The 26,269-nt window shown below is 40.7% G+C and overlaps 1 protein-coding gene across 2 annotated transcripts in view; it reads left to right on the plus strand.

Moving 5' to 3' along the window:
- Positions 1 to 26,269, plus strand: part of TMCC3 (transmembrane and coiled-coil domain family 3) — a 129,713-nt gene that overhangs the window by 65,889 nt on the left and 37,555 nt on the right. Inside the window, exon 1 of one of the 2 annotated variants that reach the window (XM_030960299.1) lies at positions 22,451 to 22,666. The exons of the other annotated variant lie outside the window; for it this stretch is intronic. Within the exon in view, the coding sequence (XP_030816159.1) occupies positions 22,589 to 22,666 (78 nt within the window). The 5' untranslated portion in view covers positions 22,451 to 22,588. Of the gene's footprint in view, positions 1 to 22,450; positions 22,667 to 26,269 lie in introns of those variants that run through there. 2 annotated transcript variants of the gene reach the window in all.

Below are 26,269 nucleotides of genomic sequence, written 5' to 3' on the forward strand. Positions count from 1 at the left end.
ACTGAAAGCACATACTGTCAGAAGGAGTTTGGGGCACTTCCCCATTTCCTTCTCCTTGCACATACTTAAGTGTTTCAGCATTCACTGAGCTGTGCTGAAATCCTGTCTCTGTAAGAAAAATTCCTATTCCAACTTTATCCATCCAAAGCTGATGCAGAACATGTTGTCATTATTCCTTTCATTCTCCTGCCAATTCAGCCTGAATGTTGTCTGATGTTTCTGCCATGGCATGTGTGCTTTGGAGTAAACGAGATTTGTTCGTATTTCTCCAGGATAAATTACCTGTAAAAAAAAAAAAAAAAAGAAATGGTTTGAAAAAGTTAATTGCACTTAGTCTGAAACACACCAGTTGTCTCATTTCCGAGCTGGAGACGTGTCTGAGCCCCTTTGCTCATGTCCAAGGCTATTCCTAGTGAGCACCTCTGGAAAAGCATATCTGTATGCTCAGATCTGATAGTAGTCAAATTTCTTAGTAGTTCTGAATGATGGTGACTGAAAAGCTAAATGTCCTTGTAAAAAACCCAAATGTCCTTGTATCATGGATAGTGCTGCCAGATGTACCCTTAAATCCAATAACAGAATTTCTTTGTTCACAGATGAAAACACACCTGCATAAATCCTCTCACACCTTCCTGTCTACCTGCCCACCTTGAACTTCTAAGTAGGAGGAATCAGGAGAGACACTGTGTTGGATTTATAGTAAATCTTGGCTGTGCATGCATGATGCAATTATATGTCAGGCCAGACCATAGCTGTATTATGTCACCCTGATTAAAAAATGGACTTCTGTATCAATAAGCTACTGCCTATCATGATGTCAGTCTGCACAATGCCATTGATTTGGCAGAGTTTTAACCTAAAGAATTATAACCTCTTTCTGCTTGATCACTTTATTAAATCCAGATTGATCTTTCATCCAAAATGTCAAGGAGTCTGCCAGCAGCTTAGCAATTAATGAGAATAATGACCTGCTGTAAAACAAACAGCAGTGAATTAAAAGTACAGATCATGTTTTCATTTGCCAACAAGATAGTTTTTTTCACCTGTTCTTAGTGCTCTTCTTTTAAAAAAAGACACTAAAGACAGTCTGTTAATTAAATTTGAACTCAGGTTACTTTTCAGTGCTCAGAATTTTGTATCATAAATGGGGACAGCTTATGTTAAGTCTGCTATAGCAATTCTGGCCCTAAGATTTTTACTGCGTTCTTTGAAGGTTTCTGCCCCTGCTGCTAGGATTGCTTGACTAATCATAGAGCAGTTGCAGATCTGCTTAAATCATAGCTGGAAAGACCACATCATTGCTAGGAAAGACCAGAACTGATACCAGTTTACATTAATATGCCACAGATGTACAGCATCATCTTCCCTAGAAGCTGACCCAGTCCTGCGAAGAGGGAGACAGATATTTAAATGGGCAGATTGTCAGAAGAGAAAATTATTTTAAGCTTTTTTAAGCTCATCTACTAATGAGTCAGAGCTTTAATTCCCAATGAATTAAACAGATAATCTGAGAGAGTTTTTACTTAAGCAGTTGAGGGCTACATTCTTAAAAATACTCAAGTTATTTTGATGATAGAATTGAAGCCCCTGATTCACTCAGACTTTGCAGTGTTGGACCCAAACCACTGTACTTGCATTAAAAATTTGATAAAACTCTGACACTATCTGTAAAAAATATTCAGTCAAAAAAGTGCATTCCCCAAGTGAATGTACTGTTTCCACTTCACATTTATAGTCAAAAGGATTTTAAAGGTTAAACACTTTACATTTTTGGACAAACATGGAAGTGAAACTTTTAGCGAAATTTTACAGCACATCTATGTTCCTTTTGTGTTGACACAGGCCACAGGTCAGATTTTATCTGCGTAAAAGATAAGAAAGATCCCTATTACAGTACCAGAGAAAATGGGTGAAAGTATAATTTTAGAGGCAAAAATCTTGCTTAGTTGAGTGGAATCAGACTTTTCCTAGTGTGTTTAAGAATATTAGTTCTTTGCAAAATAATTCTTGCCTTTAGAATAAAATGCCAGAAAATCTCCTGCATACATGAGGAAAAAGAGTCACTGTACTAGCATAAGCCTGTAAGCACCACTGGAGGCATTATTGCTTGGACAATGTGGGTTTATTAGCTTGCATTATTCAACATCTTGAAGATACACTGCTTGTTTCTCTTATGTGTAATAATATCAATGCCAAAATTAATATATGTTAGATCCTACGGGGGAGAGCCTTGGAGCTCCTTGCATGCATCTGCAGCTTCTTGCTTGTTCTCCAAGAGGGCACACTAAAAGGCCTTTTTTTTTCACTTGGTTTTGAAGTGCTGGGCCTTTCCTGTGTTATCATCTCAGACCTTCCAGGTGGTGGCACTGTCAGCATAACCCTTGGCTCCCAGCTCTTCTCCCCATCCCTCACTCCTGTTGCCTCTCTCGTGGTGCAGAGGACAAAAGCTGAGACTCTTTTAACACACAGCTTCTTGGTCAGTGCCTTTATACCAGTTCAGAAAGATCACAGAATGGTTTGGGTTGGAAGGGATCTTAAAAATCATCTGGTTCCATCCAACCCTCCTGCTGTGAGCAGGGACATTTTATATTTAGAGCAGGTTTCTCAGAGCTTCAACCAGCCTGGTCTTTTCCGGGGATAGGGAATCTACAGCTTCTCTGGGCAGCCTGTTCCAATGTCTCACCACCCTCAGAAAGAATTTCTTCCTAGTATCTTATCTAAACTTGCCATCTCTAAGTCTAAGAAGGAAATTAGGAAGATGCTATTTTTTAGGAATGTAGTGGTCAATACCTGTTTTGGCTGTAGTGCTGGCCCACTTTAGCTCATGTGCTGTTCCAGCTGTGAGATTTACAGGGGTTTGTGATCATTTTTGGATTTCAGATGGTACTTTTCATGCTGCTTGTATCTGTTAAAATGCTATATGTTTTGTGCTCTGAGACATTTCCTGACTATTCAGTAGAAATATCTGATTAATTAGATATCATTAGGTTAAATATAGTTAAATACAGAAACACAGGTAATTGCTTCAAGGATGATGCGTGCATAAATAATTTTTTCCTGTTGTTTTTCTTTCTCCCTAGTTCAGCTGTTGAAATACAACCTGTTCTTTGTTTTGTCATGGAAAGACCCCATATAACAAGGAGACACAGCTAGAAATCAATCATGCACAATGTTGTCCAATAAAAGTGTGAGAAAATGAGGAAAATAAAATAGTTTTTTCACTAACTTTTTGAAATCTAGTGAAGGGACCTGAGCCTGGTAAAGTTCAAACTTGGCCATTTACCACAGAAATAGAACACTGAAAAAAGGGTACTTCTAACAAGGAATTTCTGTAATTTCTCTTTGTATAGTGTAAACCTACTTCTCCTGAATAGATAGGATTTTGGAGATATCCAGCAGTAATTTATGCCTAGTTTGTACCTCAGTGCATGGAGCTTCCAATCCAGTTGGGTTTATCTGGTACGTTGTATTTAAGTGGTGTCTGCTTCATTTATTAACTCCTAATTTTTTATGCACATAAGCATGGTGAAAGGTATGCCAAAAGAAATATCCACATTTGGATTGAAATGATCCATTAATATGAAAGACCAAGATATATCAACATCATTTGTATTCATGCACATGCTAAATAATTGTGTTTTCAGAGTGGGTATATTATGGCATTCTGATTCTGAAACAATTACAAGCCTCAGCTATAGCTGAATGATTAGTTGCAGTGATTTAGCTCTGCCAGAAACGTGAATGTATAGACTGTTAACATGGTGTGGGGCAGCAGTGGTGAAGATAGATCTGTGGCTGTGCTGATTATTCACCTTTCCACACAGCAACATTCATCTTTTTGTCACTATTTGCACCCATCCACCTCTGTAAAACTGGGAAACACTATTAAAATCAGATCCTTGTTTTCAGTATTAATTGAAACCATTATAATTTTTAGTTTTCTGAGATCTTGTGTGCCCCACCTGTGCTCATACACCCTGGTGTCCTAATGCTTTCAGTGATATTCAGTGCTGTGCTTGGTAGGACTAAAATGTGCCAAAAGCAGTTTGTTTGATTATTCTGAATATTTTGCTAACTATTTGGTTTCTTTGGTTTTTCTCAAAATGATTAGCACTTACAGCTTCTTTTTTTTTTTTTGGTCTGAAAATTTGAAAATTGTACTGCAAATAACTAAAACAGGAATTCAAACAGGCTTAAGTGCTTCATTTGGAAACATTTGCAATTGACTCATTCATAGGTGATAATTTGAGCAACGAGTATTCTTTCTAGTCATCACCAGAAACTATGATAAAATTACTTTTTGTTTTTTAAAGAAAAAAAAAAGTACGTTTCCAAATAAAGATAAAAACTTAAGCATAGAGAGATTGTTTGGAAGTTACTTCTTCATTAAAAAAATGAAGGCTGTTGCTCCCTGCCTTAAGCAAGGGGCAGCAAAGAAAGACAACCACGTCCTTGCACTTTGTGTTCTCAGCTGCAGCATGGGGTCACCAGACCCACTAACTTGCCAAAGATGCTACAGGGCTTTGGCTACAAGGCTTTTGCTGCCCCAGACAAACCTGAACACTGGCATGCTTCATTGCCTGGGCTGTACCATTGAATATGTTCTCTACAGCTTTTCACCTTCTGCAGAAAATGTGTAAGATAGTATCTGATCATATAGGAAAAGGTTGGGGTTTTTTTATTATTATTTTTCTGTAACTAAGCAGAATTTTTTTTCCTATTTACCACCAAATTTATTAACATTTTTCTGCATTCAACTGAGTAGATGTTCAGCTGTAGCTTGAACCCAGGGAATTTATGTTAATCATCAGTGAATTACATGGTAGTGATTCAATTTATCAGAGTATTATGCTAGGACAGCATGTTTCATAGCTTTTTTTCCTTTCACTTTTCTGTAATGAAGGATAAGAGGGATATCTGCAGGTGGCAATAGTACTGAAGCTGTAGCCATATGCTCTTTGGAGTTTTAATGGGTAGGTTACCATCAAGTTAATTTTCAAGTTTGCCTTCTGCAAGTCTGATTCAGTAAACTGCGTAACTGATGCTGTAGGCTGGGGCAGTGTGGTTCCTGATGTCTGACTGCAAACCTGAGTGCCAGATCCTCCACACCACTAGCAGTATCTACAGTAGGCAAAGTCATGAATGGCTTTCAAAATTTTAATGTTTGTCTATGTAACTATTTATTGATTGATTTTGAACCACTGAGTGCAGACATGGATTTCTAATGACAGCACTGTGACATTTGTATCATTAGCATGATGTTAATGTGCAGTGCAGGAAGCTACAGTAATAGTCACAAATTACAGATTTTTTTTCAATGAAATTGAAGGATAAAACGTGGTGTGTACCCAAAATAAAATCCACCAGCCATGTGAAGTCCAGGTTCTAGCCTGCCCTTGCTTTTCTGAGATGAACTGATGGTGCTGATGGTTAACAGCAGTATCTGGAGTGTAATGGTACCTGTGCAGCTTTGAGGGCAGGCAGGAGAGAAGGGGTGCCCTGGGCATGAGCAGCAGCACAAGGCACCCTGCTGGGGTTTGCTGTTTGTGGGCTCATATGCTGTGGGTTTCAGGTATTCAGGTATTTCAGGACAGACCTTAGGCATCTTATATAGGCCGCTGAAACATGGAATTGCTGGAAAATACTCTTGGAGGTGCAGCTGGGTCCATGACTAATGGATTTGGAGAAGCATGCCAGGTGTTCACATGGCATTCAGTGGATTGCACAATGCCTTTTGCAATTTTCTTCTTGAGCAGGAGCACAGCTAAAGTGTCAGAAGTAGCTACTTCATTTGGTCATTGCACTATGATACACTGGATTTCCCACTGCAGTAGATAAAGACCAGCTGGGATTACAGAAACATTGCAAACAACTGCACAAAATAATAAACAGTTCTCAATTTGCAGTTTATAACAATTTTGCTTCTGCTTCATTATTACTTGGGTTATTGGCCCACTGAAAATTAAATAAGGTTTTTCTTTGGCACAGGTAGTTTCCCTTAGATGAGGCAATGCTAACTGAAGAGAAAAACCTAAGTTCTATTTATGGTCTATTCTCTGTGGTGGCATTTTTATTCCACAAAATGGGGAAGCCACTCAAAATTTTAGTTGCCACTAAATTAACTCTTGTCGAGAATATTATTTTCTGGGAGGGTCTAATTTATGCATTCCTACTACTTTGCTGACTAGCAGTAGTTCAAAATAAAGAACATTTTGGCAGAAATTTAATCATTACATGTGGTTGTGAATGCCCATTGCTCAGAGAAATTGTCCCTGTAATTGTGCTACCATTTTAACTAGTATTTTAGTTATGGCTCTTCTGCTTATCAGGGTAAATCCAGGGACCGCTTGTTGTGCACCTGAATCCACTGACTAAAATGTTGGAAAAATAAACTCTGTAAAATGTAAGAGTTATTTGAAATAATGAAACAGTTCCTAGTGCCAAACTAACATGTGAAATCAAAGCAAAAGTGAGTCAGCTTGTTGTGACTCTGGGAGCAGCAGGTGAGGTGGGGACTCTGTGACCTACTTTGCTGCCCTGGTCTATTGGTGTTAGTCATCCCAGAGGCCAAACCCCAACATTTCACATCTGTTGGTATTGTTACCCAGGTGATAGTAAAAGAAAGTCCATTTCAAGCACATCTGTGATTTCTCATGCTGTGATTCACTATACCTGACTAGACATGTTCTATAAGGTTAGCATGTTGTTGTCCTTCATATATTTCATCCCTGATTTTAAAGTAATTTCTGTTCTGCAGCCTCAAACAGTCTAAGCCTTCATGAAAACTTTTATGGTAGTAGAATTCAGTAGTCATGTAAGGAAAAATCTAGCTACGACTAAGCCTCTAGATATTTTATTTAATTTTTGAGCCTAAATTATCTGAGCTACCTTGTACCATAGGCCTTCTTTCTTGGCAGACTTAGAGTTCAGCCTTGTGAAGGAAGCACAGCAAAGCTTAAGAAAAATGAGCATCCAACACGCATAAGAGGAATTTTATAACAGTAGCGGTGGGTGGAAATGAGGTTAACTGTGTTGACTGTGTTACTGTGAGTCAAAGATCAGACGCCAGTTTCTGTTGTCAGGGTTCAAACTCAGTTATAGAGCTGTGACTTCAGCTGTCCTTAATTACCTTGTTGAGGTAATAAAAAAGGGAGAGTCTTAAAAACACCTTGTCATTGCTGGGCAAGGAATTGCTGGGTTATTTAGAAGTTGAGACTGACATCTCTGTGTGTATGTGCATGCTTCAGATCTGTGCTATTGTGTTTATGGGGTTTTAAATATGATGACTTAAAAAGGTCATGAGACAGTTTAAAATCTTGGTTGATTTACACAGATTACTCAGCTGCTGAGGAACCTGGGTGCCCCCCAACCCATGTGAAATGTGCTGCACAATGCAGATAAACGGTTTACAGGCAAGCAGTAATGTTCTCATAACTCATTGCTCCTTCTCAGTTTTACAGCATGGGCTGATCATAGAGAGGGGGTTCATAGGGGACTTCAAAACATCTTTCAGCAAGTTATAGACTTGTGTGTTTGCTGTGCTGCCACATTCCAACTCGTTGTCCTGCAGCTCTCAGAAAGATGGTTCTTCCTGGGCTGTGGTGGGTGTGGGGCCCAGGACAAGCACTCTAGGAGGTGATGCCTCAAGCTTTCTCCATGACAAGCATCTGTCTTCTGCCATGCCCCAGGTCATCTAAGGAAAGGATCAGGAGATTATGTTGCAGCTGTTGGGAAGGATGGCACAGTCCCCTGGCAGAGCTAACCAGCCTGTGACAGTGCCACTCAGTTAGCACCTCCCCATGTGACACATCCTCCAGGTCCGGCTGCTGGAGCCTGCAGCCCCCGAGTGCTGCTGTGCACCCTGTGCAGCCCCACTGCCACCCCCAGAGCTGCCTCCTCTGCAGGGCAGCCAGAAGTCACCCTCGGTGTGCCACGGGCTGCTGCCATGGCTCACGGGCTCCTCTCAGCAGCCCAGGGAGCTCAAAACAGTAGTGGTTGTGTGCCACAGAACCACTGCCCGAGTTTTCATTCTCTCTTCTCTTGCTCCTCCCATACTGCTGTTGCCTCCTCTGCGCTATTCCATGTCCTATCACTTTCTCCCCCCCATACTTCCAGATGATTGTACAAGACATGGGTTAAAAATAGTCTTCCAGAGGAGAAACATGTTTGCAACAATGGAAGCTAATGTAAACAAAACCCAATAGAATGGTTTTCTGGCTCACGGTTTTATTAATATCTTTAGCTTTAAAGGGATTTGAAATTTTTGTGAGGTAAATGACCTGTTGCAGGCTACACAGACATTTCAAGTTAAATAAAAAATTTAAGGCATAATACGGTCTTCATGCATACTCCTGTTGCTTGGGATTGGAAAGTTTACTGAAGATTTCCTTTCCTGTTGCTATGCATTTTATTTTCATTGTTGGGAAGCATAGATGAAGGTGAAGGTAGCAGCTATTTCAGGAGGCTGCCTGTGAAGCAGAAAAGTGTTTTAGATACCTTTTTCCATTCTTGTTCCTCCGTGCACAAAAGCAGATGCCAAGTACCACATGCTCCCCTATTTTGTCTGTCAGGAGCTTACGTAGGATTCATCTCTGCTTTTGTGTGAAAGCTTCTAAGGAAGTCTCAGATGCCCAGCTGAGCTGGTTCCTCTGTCACCATCCCTGTGTCCATTTTGTCAAAATGAACCTGAAGAAGCATCACCAAATTGTATGTGCCCAGGTAGCTTGCTATGACAGTCCCTGGGGTCCTGTAATGTGAAAATGTTTGAAAAACAGCAGCAGTAAGATGGAGATACCTGTGGTGCACCTTTTTTCCCCCTGAGATAAAGGAAAAAAAGCAGTTCTTGCTGGGCCTATATCCAAGGTAGCTGGTGTTAGAAAATAAATCTGCAAGGAAATTTAAACAGATAAAAACTGCTTAAAAATTTATCATGTCTTGTCAGTGGAGGCAACAATGTCTCTCAGCAGAGTTTTCACCCACTCCATGAGTGGACAAAGCAGGATGTGCCCCTGCAGGTCAATTCCCTGAGTACATGGTCGGTGAGATCTGCCCCCCCAGCCCCTCATCCTCTGCTCTTGCTAGCAGAAAGATGTGTAACTCCAGAGCAAATGAAGACATGTCAAACTGAAACACGGGGGTTTTTTACCAGCACTGTAGCCAAAATGTGCGCTATAAACTGGTTTTAATTTTTTAGACTTCTGGTGATTGATATACATTGAGAAATACATTTTCACAAATATAAGCAGATTGTTTACATTTAGTCTTTTCATCTCAGAGCAAACTTAAAATATGGCATCTTTACATTACAGCATGCCAACAGCTGGGGTGGATTATTTCAGGCAAGCTCTTGTGTGTCTTGCAGTATCACCTACACAGCAGATTGCTTAGCTTTGTTCCCATGTTTAGCCTCAGTTATAACTTTCTCAATGCCCACATGCTTTTAAGTTCCCTCTAAAACTGCCTGCTGCCACAAAATAACCCCATTTCTGTTATAAGAATAACATTTAAATGACATAGCATAGCCAAAACCAATCTGGGCTGACAAGAATTTCCATCAGTACACAGCTGAGGCATCAGCCTTCAGCTGAAGAGTCCAGTTAACAACACCTATCTTTCCTGCAATTTGTTTCAAATTCAGCTGTCTCAGGCATCCATCTGCTGTCTTCCATCTTTTAGAGAAGTTGACAGAAATGAAATTAGTGGTAAATTGTCTGGGGAGTGAAATTCATTCTGTTCTGACAGTGCAGAAACACATGACAGTATACCTGGTGGTGGTATGGAGGCCAGCACAGTGCTCAAGAGTTTCTGCTCTGAGGAGGGTATGGTTGTGGATATGTTTAGCAATATCACTTAGCTGCATTTGTTTAGGTAATACTAAAGCCCACCTGCTTCAAAGAATTTATATAAATAATAAAAAATATCCTTCAGGCTTTATTTGAAACATACATGTATGTTTAAAATCTTTCAAGTAAACCACAAAATCCAAGGGTGTAGAAAGATTGAGGTTGAATGTTAATAAAAGATTGCAGCAGGAGGTAGGCCTTTCAAACTCCCTGGTTATCGTTTTAGTACTGGGACCATGTCTGAAAGTTAATTCTGGTGGTTTTTTTTTTTTTTTTCCTCAGTTGTTTTGCTAGTGCCTCGCCCCAATACTCTCCAGATCTCTCTTGAGGAAAGACAGATTAAAAATGATGTGAAAAGACCAAGTAGATTATCCTGGAAAAGTTAAGTTTTAACAAATGGTGCTTGTACTATAGCCCTGAGTGATAGATAATTTAGTAAAATATCCGTGTGCCTTTGAAATAACATTATGGAAGAGCCATTGGCCTTTATGTGTGCATTCCTAAATTCTCAAAAATAGTTTCCATGTTCTACCCATCTGCCACATGATCTGAGAAGGTCATCAGATTCTTCAGTGTGTAAGTCTCTGAAGGGAGGGTGTCAGGAGGATGGAGCCAGACTCTTCTCAGTGTGCCAAACAATAGGACAAGAGGCAATGGGCAGAAACTGATGCACAGGAAATCCCACCTGAACACGAGGAAGAACTTCTTCACTGTCCATGTGAGTGGGCACTGGAACAGGCTGCCCACAGAGGCTGTGGAGTCTCCTTCCATGGAGATATTCAGAAGCCATTTCAATACAATCATGAGTAATGTGCTCTAGCAGACAGACCCTGGTTGAACAGGGAGGATGGACTGAATGACTTCCAGTGGTCCCATCCAATCTTACCCATTCTGTAACTCAATACTTGCATTAATACATCGGTGTCTTAGCAAATCTACATGAAATTTGAAGTCCGTAGAATTAGTCCTGAGTATCCATTGCAGTAGGTATCTCACCTATGCAGTAAGTTCTGCCTTAGCTGCTTCAGAGACTGATGCTGACCAGTACTGATAGCATGATCTAAAAGGTCTAACTAAATTGTGATGTGTCGGGGTAGAAATCACCACTTGTCAAAGTAGCAGCACTATATGCTGCTCAAACCCTAGATGATCAAAATCAGTTTAATTACTGTTGTTAAATTTGAATCAGGAAGATAACATACATACAGAAACCTAGAGACATATTTCTGAAATTTCTTACAGGGAACAAACTGTCGTCATGGATATAAACCTTATAAAGATTTTCTGCACGTATTCAATTAAATCCTACTAAATGGAATTAGGGAAAGCCAGCTAGAACAAATTATGTATTTCTTCCCTCCTCCTGAGACACTGTTCTGATAGAAGTGCTCCTGCTAGCTTGCAGCCCAGTTAAACATATCATCTGCTCAGTCTTAAAAACTGCAAGACTTCATATTTCTGATTCAATAACTGATGCTATTGGATATTCTGTATTTTGAATGCAGCTATCTGTATATGTATTGGTCTGTTTATGTGCACATGTATTATTTATGTATATAAATTCTAGCTTGATACACACAAGTAAATGTAACTGAGAGCTCCCTATCTAACATTCAGAAGCATCCAAGTGCCACAGAACTTGTAGTGAAAAGCATTTCAAATTTACTAGTGGATGAAAACGGGATTTTAATGCACATCTGCAGCAGGACTGTAGTAAACCAGAGACACATTCAAAGCTGTGACTGCTTTGAATGGTTCTGCAGAGCATTAGAAGCACTTGCTCATTCCAATTACCACTGTTTTTTCCTTGCTTTAATGCCTGCCCACAATTTATAGAATTAAAACCCATTGGCCATACCAGAAGTAATTTGAAAGGGTCCTTAGTTGTTGAAAATTGATAATGTTCACAAAAATCTAAAGGTTTATCACAACTCCATGACATTTTTAAAATCTTTTGCAGTGACTGATTACTAAAAATCAGCTCAAAAACCTCTCCAATCAACCTGTAACAAGCAGAACGAGTCCACTTACTTTTTTCCTTTTGAGGTAGAAATGTACCAAGATTGGTACATCCTTTCTCAAAGGAACTCTTCGCTTTCTTCCCCCTGCCCTGTTTTACTGTCCATCCAACAGTGTGCCCAGCCAACAACTGCTCAGCCTTCTGGAAGACTGAAGTGAGGGCTGCATGATGTAGGTATTCCCCCTGCCTACTGTGCAGTGCTACATGTAAACTGCTCACTCTACCTGTTAAATGCTGTGAGCACTGGGGAGGCATAAATTAATAATGTGTGTTTCTACATATGCATGTCTGTAGAATATCTAATGAACAAAGAGAAGGGAGCTTGAGCAGTATATTTTTAACCTCAAAGTTTTCTGTCTAGTGTTATCCTTCTTTCTGATTTTGCAGGACAATATGAGGATGTTGATGACAGGCATGAAGGGATTTGTTTGCTGAAGTGTCATTCACAACTGCTGAGGAATACTGGGAAACCAGGAGAGTGGGAGATGCTGGTGTTCATGTATTTGACAACACAATGTTTGTATGCGTGCAGGTGTAGAAGTTACAAAAGGAAACAAAATCACAATGTTCTGAGTTGGAAGGGAGCCACAAGGCTCATCTAGTCCAGCTCTTAAGTGGAAGGCCCGTATGGGGATGGCAACTGTGACCTTATCAATTATTACCACCACACTCTGACAACAGGGTCAGGAGGGTTATGACAAGAAGTTCTGGGGGAAATCAAGTAAAAAAAAGGTTTGTCACAATGCAAATGAGCTGCAGCAAGTTCAGCTCTGTGCATGCAAAGAGGATGTAAAAAGCTGTCTGTAAATACAGAACACACCTTGTGTGGAGAAAACCTGATGATCTGGGGTCAGTTAATCTCTTCTGGTTTTAAATTCTTGTATGACTTTGATAGATGGCTGAAGATGTCATGCTGAGAGTTACTGAACATTTGTTTGTTTTTATTCTCATCTTAAGAAGTTTAGTCACTTCAAGCTATTTAAATGCTTAGGGACATTGTTTAACTTTTTAATGTTTATTTGCTGCTGTCCCCGTTCACTACAGAGGAATACAAGGATTCCCTGCTGATTTAGTTGAACTTATCTATTTCTTTTCTCCATCAGTGAAGCTGAGTTGTATATACATGCACCCTCATTTCATACTATTGGATGCCTTAGAAAAATAAATACATTCTAGTTTTGGGGACTGACCATGTGAAGTTCAGATAACTAAAGGAAATTTAGCAGTAGCAAACTTACCAATACTAAAGGGAAAAGTTTGTAGAGATTTTGTGAAACATCTCCTAGAGATGACTCATTCTTGGAGAAGATGAGCGTATTTCTGCTGGGTCAGCTATTTAGTTATATAGAAAGTTTTTTTCTCTTTTCTTGAAAACCAGATGATTGTTTATGTATGGTGCTTTATCTCCACAGATGTTCTAATACCACATTTGCATTTTTGGTCCTTCAAGCAGTTCTGCTAGTTTTCATCTTTCCCTCATCTTAGTTTCAGCAGCTGGTATTATGATATTCAGATATAACTGCTGATCTCAGCTCTACCAGAAAATTCACACTGAGGCTTTCTGCTAGGTTTTTGCTTGGATGAAGTTGCTTGTTATTCTTCCAAAGTCTAACTAATTCAAGCTGTTATTGAAGTTCTGTTAGGGAAAAAAAAAAGGAAAATAGTTCATTTTAAAGGTTTAATAGTTCATCTTGGGATGCCCATGATTTTACAAATTTTCATAAGTAATAGGCTGACTTAAGATTTGACTCCATGTCTTTTACATTAAGAGTCTTTGGATACACATGTACCATATGTACACATCTAAATCTTTGTCAGCTAAGAATGCAATACATGATTAGCTTATTAGCTTTTTTTAACTTCTGATGTCTTCTGTGTTCTGCCTTCTGCCTCCAAGTGTGATTCCCTGCCCACTTTCCTGAGTCAACACCCAGTTTGAGTAGATGTGCCAGTAGAAGATGAGGGAGCTAATAAAACTCAGACGTATGTATTTTTGCAATATAATAATTTATTTTGTTTTGACAGAAATAGCTCTCACCTGCACCAGCTCTCAGAGCAGCTCACTGTTGTTGAATCTAAATTACAAGCCAGCTTTAAAGGATAAGATTCTAGACTAAACACAGGCATTAAGAGTACATCTCTCTGCCCTGACAATACATACATGTGTAGCATTACAGGCTGCTAGCCATCAGTTCTACATACTAACTGAAGCTGTGTCATCCAAGCAGTCAGTGGTTTTTGTTGCAGCTTCAGTACATAGTCTGAATACTCCTCTGCCCATGTTACTGCCTGTGGACAGCTTGCATGGGCTGCCTCCACGCTGATATCATCAACCAGCCATTTCTGTTTATGGCCCTGAGGCCTTGGATACCTTCCCATGCCCATAAATCTGAGGACACTGATGTCAGCTGGTGGCTGTGCTGGGGAGGCTCCACCTGGGACTGGGATCATCCTTCACCTCAGAAAGGGGCGTGTGTGGAGAGCACCCTTTTGTACCTGCTGGCTGTGCACTCGGCAGGGCTACAGGCGTGTGTGTGACCAGCACGGCTTTGCTCACCAGCTGAGGCAGAACCTGAGCATTTCAGCTCAAGCAAATCCTCAAGCTGTGCCTAGAGGTTCAGTGTAATGAAACAGAACTGCTGAAAAATGGTAGGTTGTTTTTGTGAAAACTTGTGGTAGAAATGAAAAATAATTTTTACTGACATTTTCCTGTTAGTTTTCAAACTGGATAAGGTTTATGATCTGATATCTCAAAGGAAAGAAGATGTGAGAAAATGAACTGTTTAGAAAAAAAGGCAATCTTTCATTGTAAGAAATGCCAGATTCTGGTGAGTGTAAATGAAGAATACAGTCTGTTGTTTTATGGTTGTATCAGACTTCTGTGATTGAAATGCTGAAAACCATTGGAATTGGTAAGGGTTAGACTTGCAAAGTAGAATCTGTCAGGTCCCATGTGTTTGTGATACCACTTTTTTCTTTTGTCTTAATTTATGTAATAGGACTTCTTCTTGGCTGCGCTACTTTGTTGTAACTTTTATGTGCCTATGCCCTAGAAATCTTAATTACTATTGATATATGCCTTGTTGCTTTTATGGTCTTTATACTGCTATTAGTTTATATACTGCACCAATACTTTCTTCTGAGACTCCTAATTCACAAGTGTTTCAAAACCTACATGAGGTAATCTGTATTAGTACAATGAACAAGCTGGAATATTAAATTTCTCCCCTTACAATACTTAAAGTTGTTGATAAGGTTGTGTATATATGTGAGACATAAACACACAAACACAAATAAATTTAAGGGAACCTTATAAAAGAACACTGGTAGGCCTATAACTATAACAGGTTTTTTCCTCTCTTTTGATATTTAAGTGTTTGTCTGTGAGATTCTTGTTGATAACATCATGCCTTTATACTGTCTGGGCTTGAAAATTCTGATATCTGTAAAATTGTGAGCCTGAGGTGGTTACAAAACACAAGTGGGGAGCTGCTCGTAGCTCAAGCAGAGGCAACTACTTTGCAACCCTCCATATCAGACCAACCCAAACTCAGCTGCCAAAACTGGTTTTGTTGGGTTTTTTTTCAAGGCAAGAAGAGGGGCAGCTTCATTTTTCAGTGAGGCTATCTGATGATGAGTATATTGGTGGGCACTGAAGGGGAAGAGGGTTTCAGTTTATTCCAGTCCCAGAGCAGCCTGTCTGCTGCAGGGTGTCTTGTGTCCTGTCAGATGTCTGTGGACATTGAGGTTCTCTTTCCTTTTGTTGGCTTAGGATTGATTTATGTATAAATGCTTCGTAGACATAGCTGTATTGGTAAATAAAAAGAAATCCTACCCTCCATACATATAATTCTAGTAAGAAAAGATTGATTACAGTTATGCTGGGCATAAAGGCAATAATTTTGTTCCAGAAAATTGCATTGCTATATAGCAGAATAGAAATTTTTACTGGGAGATGTTGTGTCTTTTCTGTTCAGTTCTCTGGTGATCTCATGGTGTAATATTTTCCAGTATTGGAAGTTTAGGGGGAGCTCCCCCTAAAATACTAGGACTCTACTGTGTCAATACAGCTTCCGAAAATATTGCAGAATAAGCTGCTGCTTATATATTCTTGCTTAACTCAGGTCCCAAGGATAAGAAAATGGTACTGTGTGATATCTCATAGAATTCATTGGTTGTATAAGAATAAAGCAGAAGACTTCAAGTTTGTCAAAGACTGTCCCCCAAATTTTGTAATGAATAATACCTTACTAAATCATGACCTTTAAAAACCCCAAAGAATCATTATGAATATTGTTTAAAAAACATATTTATTTGTTTAAAGTTTTACAGTAATGACCCAGAAGTGGCTTCTTGACATAGTACTGTATTTAGATATATAAAGGGAGTGTGTTGCTAGATACTTATAAAAAATGGTTGATACTCATGTACTTAGCATAAGTACATAGAAAGATCTATGCTATGCTATGGGGATTTTTGTTTGCAATTTCTTGCCTTTAAAATATTTATTGTTAAAATCAGGCACTTGGAAAATTTCCCCTGTTAGATGAATTGTAGGTGATCATCTTTTATATTCGTGAGGGAATTTGAACTTCATGTCCTTGTAACTTGCATCTCTATAGATAGAGTCACTGTAATAAAACTCAAAGGGCTGTGTTGCAACAACTCTCACCAGGACAAGGTGTAGGCTTACATGTATAATCATTAATTTTTCTGTCCTCTCATAACCCATCTGTGTTTTCTGGTTGACTGGCAAGCAAGTCCTAATTCTGCATTTGGCATTGTCGATTCATATGGAAATAATTGATGTCACACATTTAGCATGACATAACTTATACAGAGCCACCACCATGCAATGTACCTCATAGATGAACAAAAATTGACAGGTTCCTATCCAGCACTGTCTGCTATCTCTGTGTGCAGCCCTCAGCCACACACTGAGCTGGGATTCTGTGCAGCTATGGCTATAGAGCAGTAGAGTGAAAGCTGCAGTGTATTAACTTACACAGCCTTTAGGAGCTCAGATGTCACCTACCCAGCTACGTGCCACCTCAGGGGGACTGCAGGCGCTGCTGCTCACAGAGTGGGTTAGGGTGGCACATTCCAAGAGCAATTATTGTGCTCATGGACTGTGTCTAGTGCACTTGTTTTAATTTGAGATAAAATGTTGCCCTGATATAACCGCCAGAATATGAAGTAATAGGAGATTCAGACTGGGTGTCTTCTGGCAACAGCCTGAATGGTTTGGATGCAAGTTCATATTTGTGTTTTGGAAGAGGGTACACCTTTATGTGCCAGCAGGCTGCAGCTGTTCGTCCTGCATGCCTTGTGACAATGTCAAAGTGGCTGGTTTGGGACTAAGAGGCTGCATACATTCATTTTCAGGCAGCCACAAATCACATACTATGAGGCAGAAGAAAATTTGTAAGATGATGAGCAGCAACCATTCATGTTGCTAGAGGGAGAATTCTTTACTTGCCTCTGCAACATGGACTATCTTTTATGTAAATAGCTGGGCTCCAGGCGAGTTTTGGGTATACAGAACAGTTGGCATTTGAGTCTGCTACAAAGGTGGCTCTTACAGCATTTGAAATGCAAAACACTGCCACCATCTAGTAGGTACTGTTTGCACTATCGCTGTCACTCAGCAGCAGCAGTGAGGAATTATGTAGCTGAATTTTCCTAGGTTGTATGAGAATGAGGAAAGGCCTGGAAATTGCCTTTCATCACACAGCAAGGGACACACAATAGTATGCAGGGAAAAGGAAAAAGAAGGAGAACTTCTGTTACCCTGAACTGGATTTTTTTGCTTGCTTCTCTATACTTCACTCCCTATAAGTGCATCTCACTAATATATGAAAGTCTTTGTTTTGCAGTTTCTTGCTGTGTAGAAAATGTATACTCACAAAGTTTCCAGAGCTATTCTATTGTGAAAGCAGATAAAACATTTGGGACTATTCTGGTAGCAGATAAAACATTTCTTAATCAGAAGAGGACATTTCTTAATCAGGAGGAGAGGGGTTAATTAAAAATTTTATTTTGATATCTGAAAGTTTATCAGCATCTTCTGAACGCTTGTCAGAGCTTGGCAATACAATCTGCAAGTCTTAGTGTGATCCCATGGTAGTTTGGGCTGGGTACAAACCAGCAGAGTATCTCCTTTGCTGTGAGTGTGAAAGACTCATGCTTTGGCAGAGGAACTGGGAACTGTGACAGTGCACTCAGGGCTAACTGCAAGACCAGTGCCACTCAGTGCTATCCCACTTGACCTCAGACTTGGAAATGACTAACAGTCTCTTTTCACGTAGTCCCTTTCCCTGGAGTCTGGTTGATGAAAGCTTTTGGAAAAAGATTTGGAGGACAAGTTTAAAAAGTTTCTCAAAAGAAGCCCCAGTATCCTGTTTAGAGTACAGATGTTACCATTGTGGGAAGAGGGATCTTTGTCTCCTTCCTGATTGTACATTTGCCAACATACCTTTGACATCCGATATTTAATTTCCCCCCATGAACATCAGAACACAACATTCAATAATAGCACTTTTAATTCTGGAGTTCAAGGTTCTGCACATGCAAAAGGTGTGTCATGCTTCCCCTTTTGCAGATAGGGTAGTAGAAGTCCAAAGAATAAAAGTAAATTGCCAAGACTCAGATTCATGATAAAACTGGAAAGAGAATGGGGCCAAACCTTGAGCCAGCCTCCAAATGAAAGAATTTCCATGTTTTCCACCTCTATAAAGGTCTTTTTGGGGCTTTTTTGTTACTTCCCAGTGTGTGTGCGTGACACCATCTTGGGGATTGTATTGTGTGGGAGTTGGGTTTTGTTAGGCAATCCCAAAAGTGCACTGGCACTTCTGGTCCCTCCATGGCCTATGCATAAGTCAGTATGGAAAATTTATAGCTTGTAGGTGGGAATGGTATGTCTGCTGTGCAAGCATTACACATAGTCATTGGGCAAAAAATGGATGGCAAAGATGCAGTCTCTGAAGAGATGAGTGAGGCAGGAATGATCTTGAGAAAGCTGAGGCTCCAGCTGATAGGCTTCCTTTGGACAGTGTCTCTGCTGCACCTCCTGAGATTTGATTTTCCTAAAACATGGCAATACAGGCAACTGCAATATTGATGTCTGTCCCTCTGAAAACTAAATACAGTAGTGAATACTCTTGTACAGTGATCATAAGTCTTTACTAGACCTTCTGCTCCTAATAGGCATCACTCTTTAAAAGGTCACTTTAATAAGGTAGGCAAAATAATGTAAATACCAAGAGTTAAGCATTGTGGATCAAGCCAGCATGCTGAAGTGAGGGGAAGGACTGGAAAAGAATGGGCACTGACTGCTGGGCACTCAGTGAGGGATTTTGAGGCACTTGAACTTTAAAATTGGCAAAATGGACAGATGGAATGATTTAACATTTTATCATTACTTTAAGCCATAGAAATTAATGTTTAAAATACTTTCTGAGAAGAACAAAGGATAAGAGAATGAAACTGGAGTACCATTTCTATCTAAGTCACTGTGAGTCCAGTTCATGCTCCTGCTGCTATCTGGAAGAATTTGCTTTAGTAGAGTTAAGGTTTAGTAGAGAGCAGGTGCAGTGTGTGGGAAGAACATTGATTTAAACTCTGTGGGCTTTTGAAAATGAGCGTGAGAGAAGTACCCAGTGACACTCTCAGTAGTACTGTGTGTGAAGTATTCTGCCACGTTCAGGGCGTCATGTCTCTGTTTTGGAGTGAGGAAGGAGAGCTATACAAACCAGCTGTGTGTGCAAGAGGAGGGCAGGTGGTCTTTGTTCAGCCAAGCCAAATGAAATGCATTCTGCAAATGTGCCCTAGGAAAAGAACCTGCTCTTCCTCCAGCTCAGGAAGGAGCTAGTGGCCCATGTATGAGAAGGAAAGATAAAGGGGGAAAAGAGCAGCCTTTGGTCAGAGAATTGCATTGCACCACAGTTTGACATAAATTCTGAAGACACAGGTGATTTAAGTCCAACATATGAATAGAACCATTTCTTTAGATGTTGCACTTGCACACATGTCAAAATTACAATGAATTACAATGGCTCCTAATTCAGCTTGTGTGGAAGGACTCTCCTGACCCATGGGACAGATGCCTCCCCCCAAGCAGTGTTTCTCCTCCACTATACCTTGCTGCTGTGTGCAGCAGTTGTTCCCAATTGACTGGCCTGCTGTCCTGTGGTCACAGCTCCTCCAGGAGCCACCCAGTGCCAGGGCTTTCACTGCTGGCACAGGAGCTGGGAGCTGCTGTTTCTGGTATGCACCACTGAGAGCATTGCCCAAGCAACAGATCCACAGGCTTGCTTGGAAGGTGTGACTAATCCAACGCTGGGGTCTTACAAACCAGCTATATTATGTTCTCTTCTTAGAGGCTACATCAGGACAGAGCTTTCTTTGTAAATATAGTAGTATGCATGTTGATACTACCTCTAAATATATGTTGCATATTCCTGCCTCTTTTTATCTTCAAGAGAAGTTTCACCATTTTGTGGCTAGTCTGCTGGTACTATTTAAATAAGGCTGATATGTAAATAAAACTCTTAAACTTTTGAATAAAGTATGACTTATAATAAGCCTTCTATTACTAAAACATCAAGCAGTTGCAGTGTTTTATGTGTCCCTATTCCAACTGCTTACCCTTTCTATGCTTTGATCAACTACATCTGGCAAGTCTTAAAAAAAACCCTGGAAGTTTCTGAGGAAATAAGGGTGTTTCATCCTAGGTGCTGAAAACCACACATTCCTCTTTGGAAATGTGCAATTATTACTTCAGTGAAAACCCCAAGCCCCACAAAATTTGCCTATTTAATTTTTTACTCACCTTTACCTCCAGAGTTCCTCAGCCTCTGGCACATGAATTAATGTTCATGTCTGAGCTGAAGGACTGAAAAAACAGTTTCTATTTCTGCTTTTTTTCCCAGCAGCCTTTTAACTTCAGCTAACTCATTCAGCTTCATAAGAAGTATAGGAAGGGTGGCAAGTCACCATCTGTGTGCAGTATCTGGTGTTAGTTTGGTACTTTGAATACTGCATTGGGAAAATAGTGCTTCCTTTAGTAAACCCACTCACTGTTTACTTTGGGATAACTTTGTTAAAACTGGTGTTAGAGTTGAAGATGAAACACCTGCCAAGAAGGTGAGGTCTTGTAGTATTTCTTTTCATTTTAGAATTCCAGGTCTTTTATTTATGAAGACCTCATTACTTTAAAACACTATCGAGGTCCTCATGTCAGATAATTTACCTCTGACAGTACTGTTATGTTGGAACATATTATTCCAATAAAACAACAAATGGCAACAGGGAAACATTTTTTAAAGCTGCAAGGTCCTCCTAGGGTAGTTAACTATGTTGATATTTAAGTATGTTTATATACCCACATGCCTTGGGACTATTGCTGTCTCCAGCTAGAGAAAAAAAGCAGTGTGAGTTGTGCATGAGCATGAGAGCAACTGTACCTAAAAGGTGAAGTCCTGCTACTCCTGCAAGAGTTGGCCTGAAGGAACTCCAGATTTATTTGTGTAATTATTAGCGGTGGTAACTCAACAAGTCTGTTTATTTCAGAAAGGAAAAGAAATACATTTCCTCTACTACTTACTGATTATAAAACAGTATTTTACTTGTACTTTTCAGTGGGTTAAAATGTGTTAAGTGTCACTTAAATGCATTCCTCAGCATAGAAAGTCTGAAGAGAAATGTGAAGATCAGTCAGAAGCTCCACTCAACTCTTAGGAATTTAAGTGCACGGCATACACATGCCCTGGAAAACAAGTTTTCCTTGAGCGTTCAGAAGTATGGTTTGAAGCTCCCCTGTGCCAGGATATGGAAGGATTTATCTCACATAGGTAATGTGCAGAAAATGGGGCTGAATTGGTTGCTGTGCTGCTCTACTGAACACTTTGGAAAATTCAAGCTCTGATTATTTAGTTGGTTTGACAGAATGTTGATACAATTTTATTGAGAAAACTCCTAGGTATCAAGGGCTTTCAAGCAGCAGTGTTGGTTGTGTCCAGGGTACCTTAGGCTGCCGCAGTGAAAACCTTGCAAGTGAGTCTGCCCAAAACTGACAACACAATGCTTCTGGTTTCTTCCTTTCTTTCCCCTTTGGACTTCTGAACCTTTAGGTTCACAATATGCTGTGCTTTGTGAGGTTTCACTGTGGCCACAGGGTTTAGGTTTGTTCTAAGGCAAGTCGAGATTGCTTGATGGTAACTCCCTCCAAGACCTGGATCGGACCCAAACCAGCGGCGGTCAGCAGGAGGAACTGTCATCCCTCTGTCCAGCCATTTCTCTGGGAGATCATCGCGTCTCAGCTCCGGCCGTCCCCTCAGACAGGACGGCCTTGAAAATTAAACAAACGAAGGGACTTCTGGCCCAGTCCCTCGGGCTAAGCTCTCTCCCACCTTCATCCCCTCTCAGACGTCCTTCCTTTCTCGAAGGAGGGGACGCCCCAGCCGGGGCCCCCTCAGGACCCGTGCGGCGGGACCCGGAGAGCGGAGGGGCCGACCCGGCTGTGTCGGGCTGGGGAGCGGCGGGGCGGCCGCGGTGCGGGCGGAGCCCGGCGGGCGGGGTGTGCCCGGCGCTCCCGCGCGGCGACGGCGGCTCCGATCCCGATCCCGCTCCCGCTCGGTCCCGCGGCCGCGGGGCTGGTGCTTGGGCGGCACCGCACCCGCCGTGGGGCAGCGGGCAGAGCAGCAGCAGCGCAAACACACGCACAAGCATGCCGGGCAGCGACACGGCGCTCGCCGTGGACAGGACGTACTCGGACCCGGAGCGGCACCGGCGTCGCAAGACGAGGGTAAGGCGGGAGACAGCCGGCGGCCCGGGAGGCGGCGGCGCCGGGGCTGCCTGGGGGATTGGGGTGCCGAGCTCTGACAGGCAGCCGCCAACCTGCAGCACTTTCCCCGTGAGGTCTCCGCGTTTCCTAGGCTGACGATCTAAAGGGAAGGTTTTTTCCTGTGTGATTCTTTCACGTTTATGCTCTGAACACTTTTTGGTATAGGAAAATGAAATGAAACTGGATATTGACTTCATAGAAACCAATGTTCGAGGTATCCCCGCAATCGAAACCAGAGGGATACAAGTGTAATAGAGAACTTACTCACCAGAGTCAACAGTGCCGATGATTTAATACCGTGACTCTGTCTCGATCACAGTGGTGAATACTGGGGCTTGGTTCTGTTTCTCAAGGTTTGTTTCATAAACTCTGGAGCAGGTGATTGTATCTGGCAGCAGAGAATTATTATGGTTCCTTTTATGAAGTTAAAAGAGGGCTGTGGCAGGAATGGAACTTGACAGAAAAAGTGCACCTGTGTGTTGTAGGGATAAAGTAAAAATATAATATATATCCATGATGTATGGCTTTATGAAGTAGTTTTTCTTAGTCTCCTGGCAAGTTCATCTTTCTTTATTTTTGTGTTTTGTTCATATGGTATATATATAAACATAAACATGTGTAGGCAAAGCTGTGATCCTTTCATGTATTTAGTGGTTTTTATAGTAAGTGTTCTGTTGACGAAGGCACTTTGCTTTTTAGTTTAAAGTTCTTACCTAAATGTTCAGTTCAAAAACATGTAAAAAGTGGCCCTTTCTTCCCATGCACTGCAGGAAAGGAAAAACGAGGTTGCTCTAGCTGACTTGGGATATTGGCAGAAATTCTGTTTTCTTTTCTGTGCTGAGATCCTGGGTCTGACAACAAATGAGCTTTATGGTTTGAAGTGTAAGAATCAACTATTTGTGAGGCAAGATCTTTTCTGGGAGGTGACTGGGGTGAAGGTTTTGGGTTCTGGGTGTTTTATTTTCCAGTACTGCACATTAGCAGTATTCTCCATCCCTCCTGCCCATTAATTCACAGTGATGAAGAGGAGATGGTGTGATTCAGATTGCTTCAGAATAATGAAATATTTTGAAAATAGGTAACCCTATACACTGTAGCATTACTACTGGAATCTACAATGCTCTTCACACTGTAAGGTGGTCACACATGCTAGTCATATTGGAGTTAACAGTGTTATGCATTTCCTGTGTTCTTCTCTGTTGAAAGTTGAACTAATTAGTTTCTCTTTCATTGATCTTGCTGTAAGAATAGTGACTACCTACCTAAGTGTGGCCATGGAGAAAAGTTGCATATCTTCATAATTTTTGGCATATTTAAAGGTTAAACTCTACTCCCTACTCTAGTTGTTTCACTTAAAAGTATAAAGTACCATGGCTACTGCTGTGTTGTTTATTGTACTTGTGTATTGACATTAAAAAAAATCTCATGTTTAAGGCAATTTTAAAATAGCATTGGTCTTCTGTCTGATTTTGGATTTCTTTTAATCAGAGTTAGTGTCATCTTCCCTTCCTGTGACCATGAGGGCTGGAAATACAACTCTATACAAGTTTAGAATTGTATGTAATTGTGATGCTCCAGGGTTTGGGCTTTACAAGTTGTGTCAAATATCACAGAACTTGTAAAGTAATTGCTAGGTATGGTAGCAGCATGTTGTATGTTCTAGATGATGGTAAGACCTTGTATTAAATCTGTTTGTGCTTAGTCTAGACAAATTGGAATTTTTCCTGGGTAAATTGCCTGGATAACTTAAACGTTTCTCTTACTGCCTTAGCCATAGGGGTAGAAATGGTCACGCAATGCAGCAGCAAGAATTGGTGGTATTATGTAGAAAAAAGCAAGAAATTAGAATGCTGGTTTTTATTTAGAGGCTGAACAAAAATTATCAGAGCAGCTGAAGTTAAAGCTGCCATTCTCAAACATGGATGGAAAAGAATAATGTAGTGCATGGACACAACGATACAGAGCTGCTGGTGGGGTTCTCAAGAGCCTGAGCAGACTAAGGAGGCTTGCTGCATGAAGAATGCCTTGGAGCTGGATTTGGTAGCAGGATAGGACATGCTGCAAGTAAGGTGAGATCCATTTAAGAAAGTCTGGGGAAAAGAGAGGTGTTAAAGTAGAAGCTATTGAGTCCAGTTTTTAGGTGGTGGGTGTTAAAGGAATTCTCTAACCTATAGGTTACTGCTTGTGTCTTCCAAGCCCAGCTAAGGATTTTCCTTATGAGAAAGTGATACCTTTTCATTGAACAGGTAAAATGACAGTTCCAGAATTGCTGTAGTGTATACTGTAGGAAGGCATCATTAAATTTAGTTTGTAGAAGTACTGGAACAATTTACTGTAAATATAGCCTTTGGATTATTTTGTAAACGTCGAGTCCGAGGGGATTAAACATTTTTGCTGCAGCCAAAAAGCTTTTTCAGTGTATAACAACAGGTCTGCTCAATACCTTCTTCTTTGAGGTCATTTGAAGTATAAGATAGTGTGGGTTCTCCTAATAATTCTCCATATGTCACATTTTGTGTGACATTCCCAGTGGCTGAACGAGAGGAAATACTTTATTTAAGTATAGTTGGATCATTCTTAACTTAGGAGAGTCACTGCTGCTGAAGGCCAAATCTTTTGAAGGAGAGGCTGTTCTCTCTTCTTGGGTGTTCTCTTCCTTGGATGAATCACAAGAGAGTCCAGCCATGCTGTGCATGGCAGTACTGAGTGAGGCATAAAACCACTATTACATGAAGTGTAATGGAATTAGTGCCTTACAGTTCTGCTTTTACCTGGTGGGTATAGATTTATGGCCATGTGGTTGCCTTAATTCTGGAAAGTCATCCATCTCCAGCTTTAGGAAGGGTGCCCTTCCAGGAGACTTTGCCTGCCTCTCCTTGCCAATAGTATCTGGTCACTATAATCTGGATTATTGAAGATCGCTCTGGTGGTTCAGGTGAAATCCGTGGACAATACAGCCATGCAAAACTTCTCTGCTAATGCCGGTTGCTGCAGCTTCACTGTGCTTAACATCCACTACTAGCTGATTCCTGCAACACTTCGAATACAAATCTTTGAAAAAAATTCAAAATCAGGACCTAACATATGAAGTGGAACAATTTGGGAACAGATGTTGCATTTTTAGTTGTTGTGAACAAGTACTGCTCTTGCTGGAATGTAACTGGCAGGATAGTTTAAAAAAGTGCCATAGTGCTTTCTTAAGGCACTTGATTTTGCAGTAAGCATTGTGGAAGACTAGGGTGTTCAGATTCTGGCCACACTGTATTTCTTGATCAGTAAGTCCATGCAGAGGTCTATGCAATTGCAATAGTTCACATTCCTGAAGCTCAAACTAGCCTGGCTATGCTAACCCATGCCTCACTGTGCTGACTTTTGCTTCAGGAGCACTGTGTCAGGACTGCCTTTCAAGGCTCTATAAGGGTCTATTAAAGCTTTTTTTTTTTTTTTTTTTATCTGTCGATCAGGACATTGCTCTTCACTCTTGATGTCTTACCCATTACTGAACAAGAACCCTCTGCATTTTATCAGGACTATAAATTTATATGTATGGCTTTGGAGGAGAAA

The sequence above is a fragment of the Camarhynchus parvulus genome, chromosome 1A (genome assembly GCF_901933205.1).
Source record: "Camarhynchus parvulus chromosome 1A, STF_HiC, whole genome shotgun sequence".
Taxonomy (NCBI): Eukaryota; Metazoa; Chordata; class Aves; order Passeriformes; family Thraupidae; genus Camarhynchus; species Camarhynchus parvulus.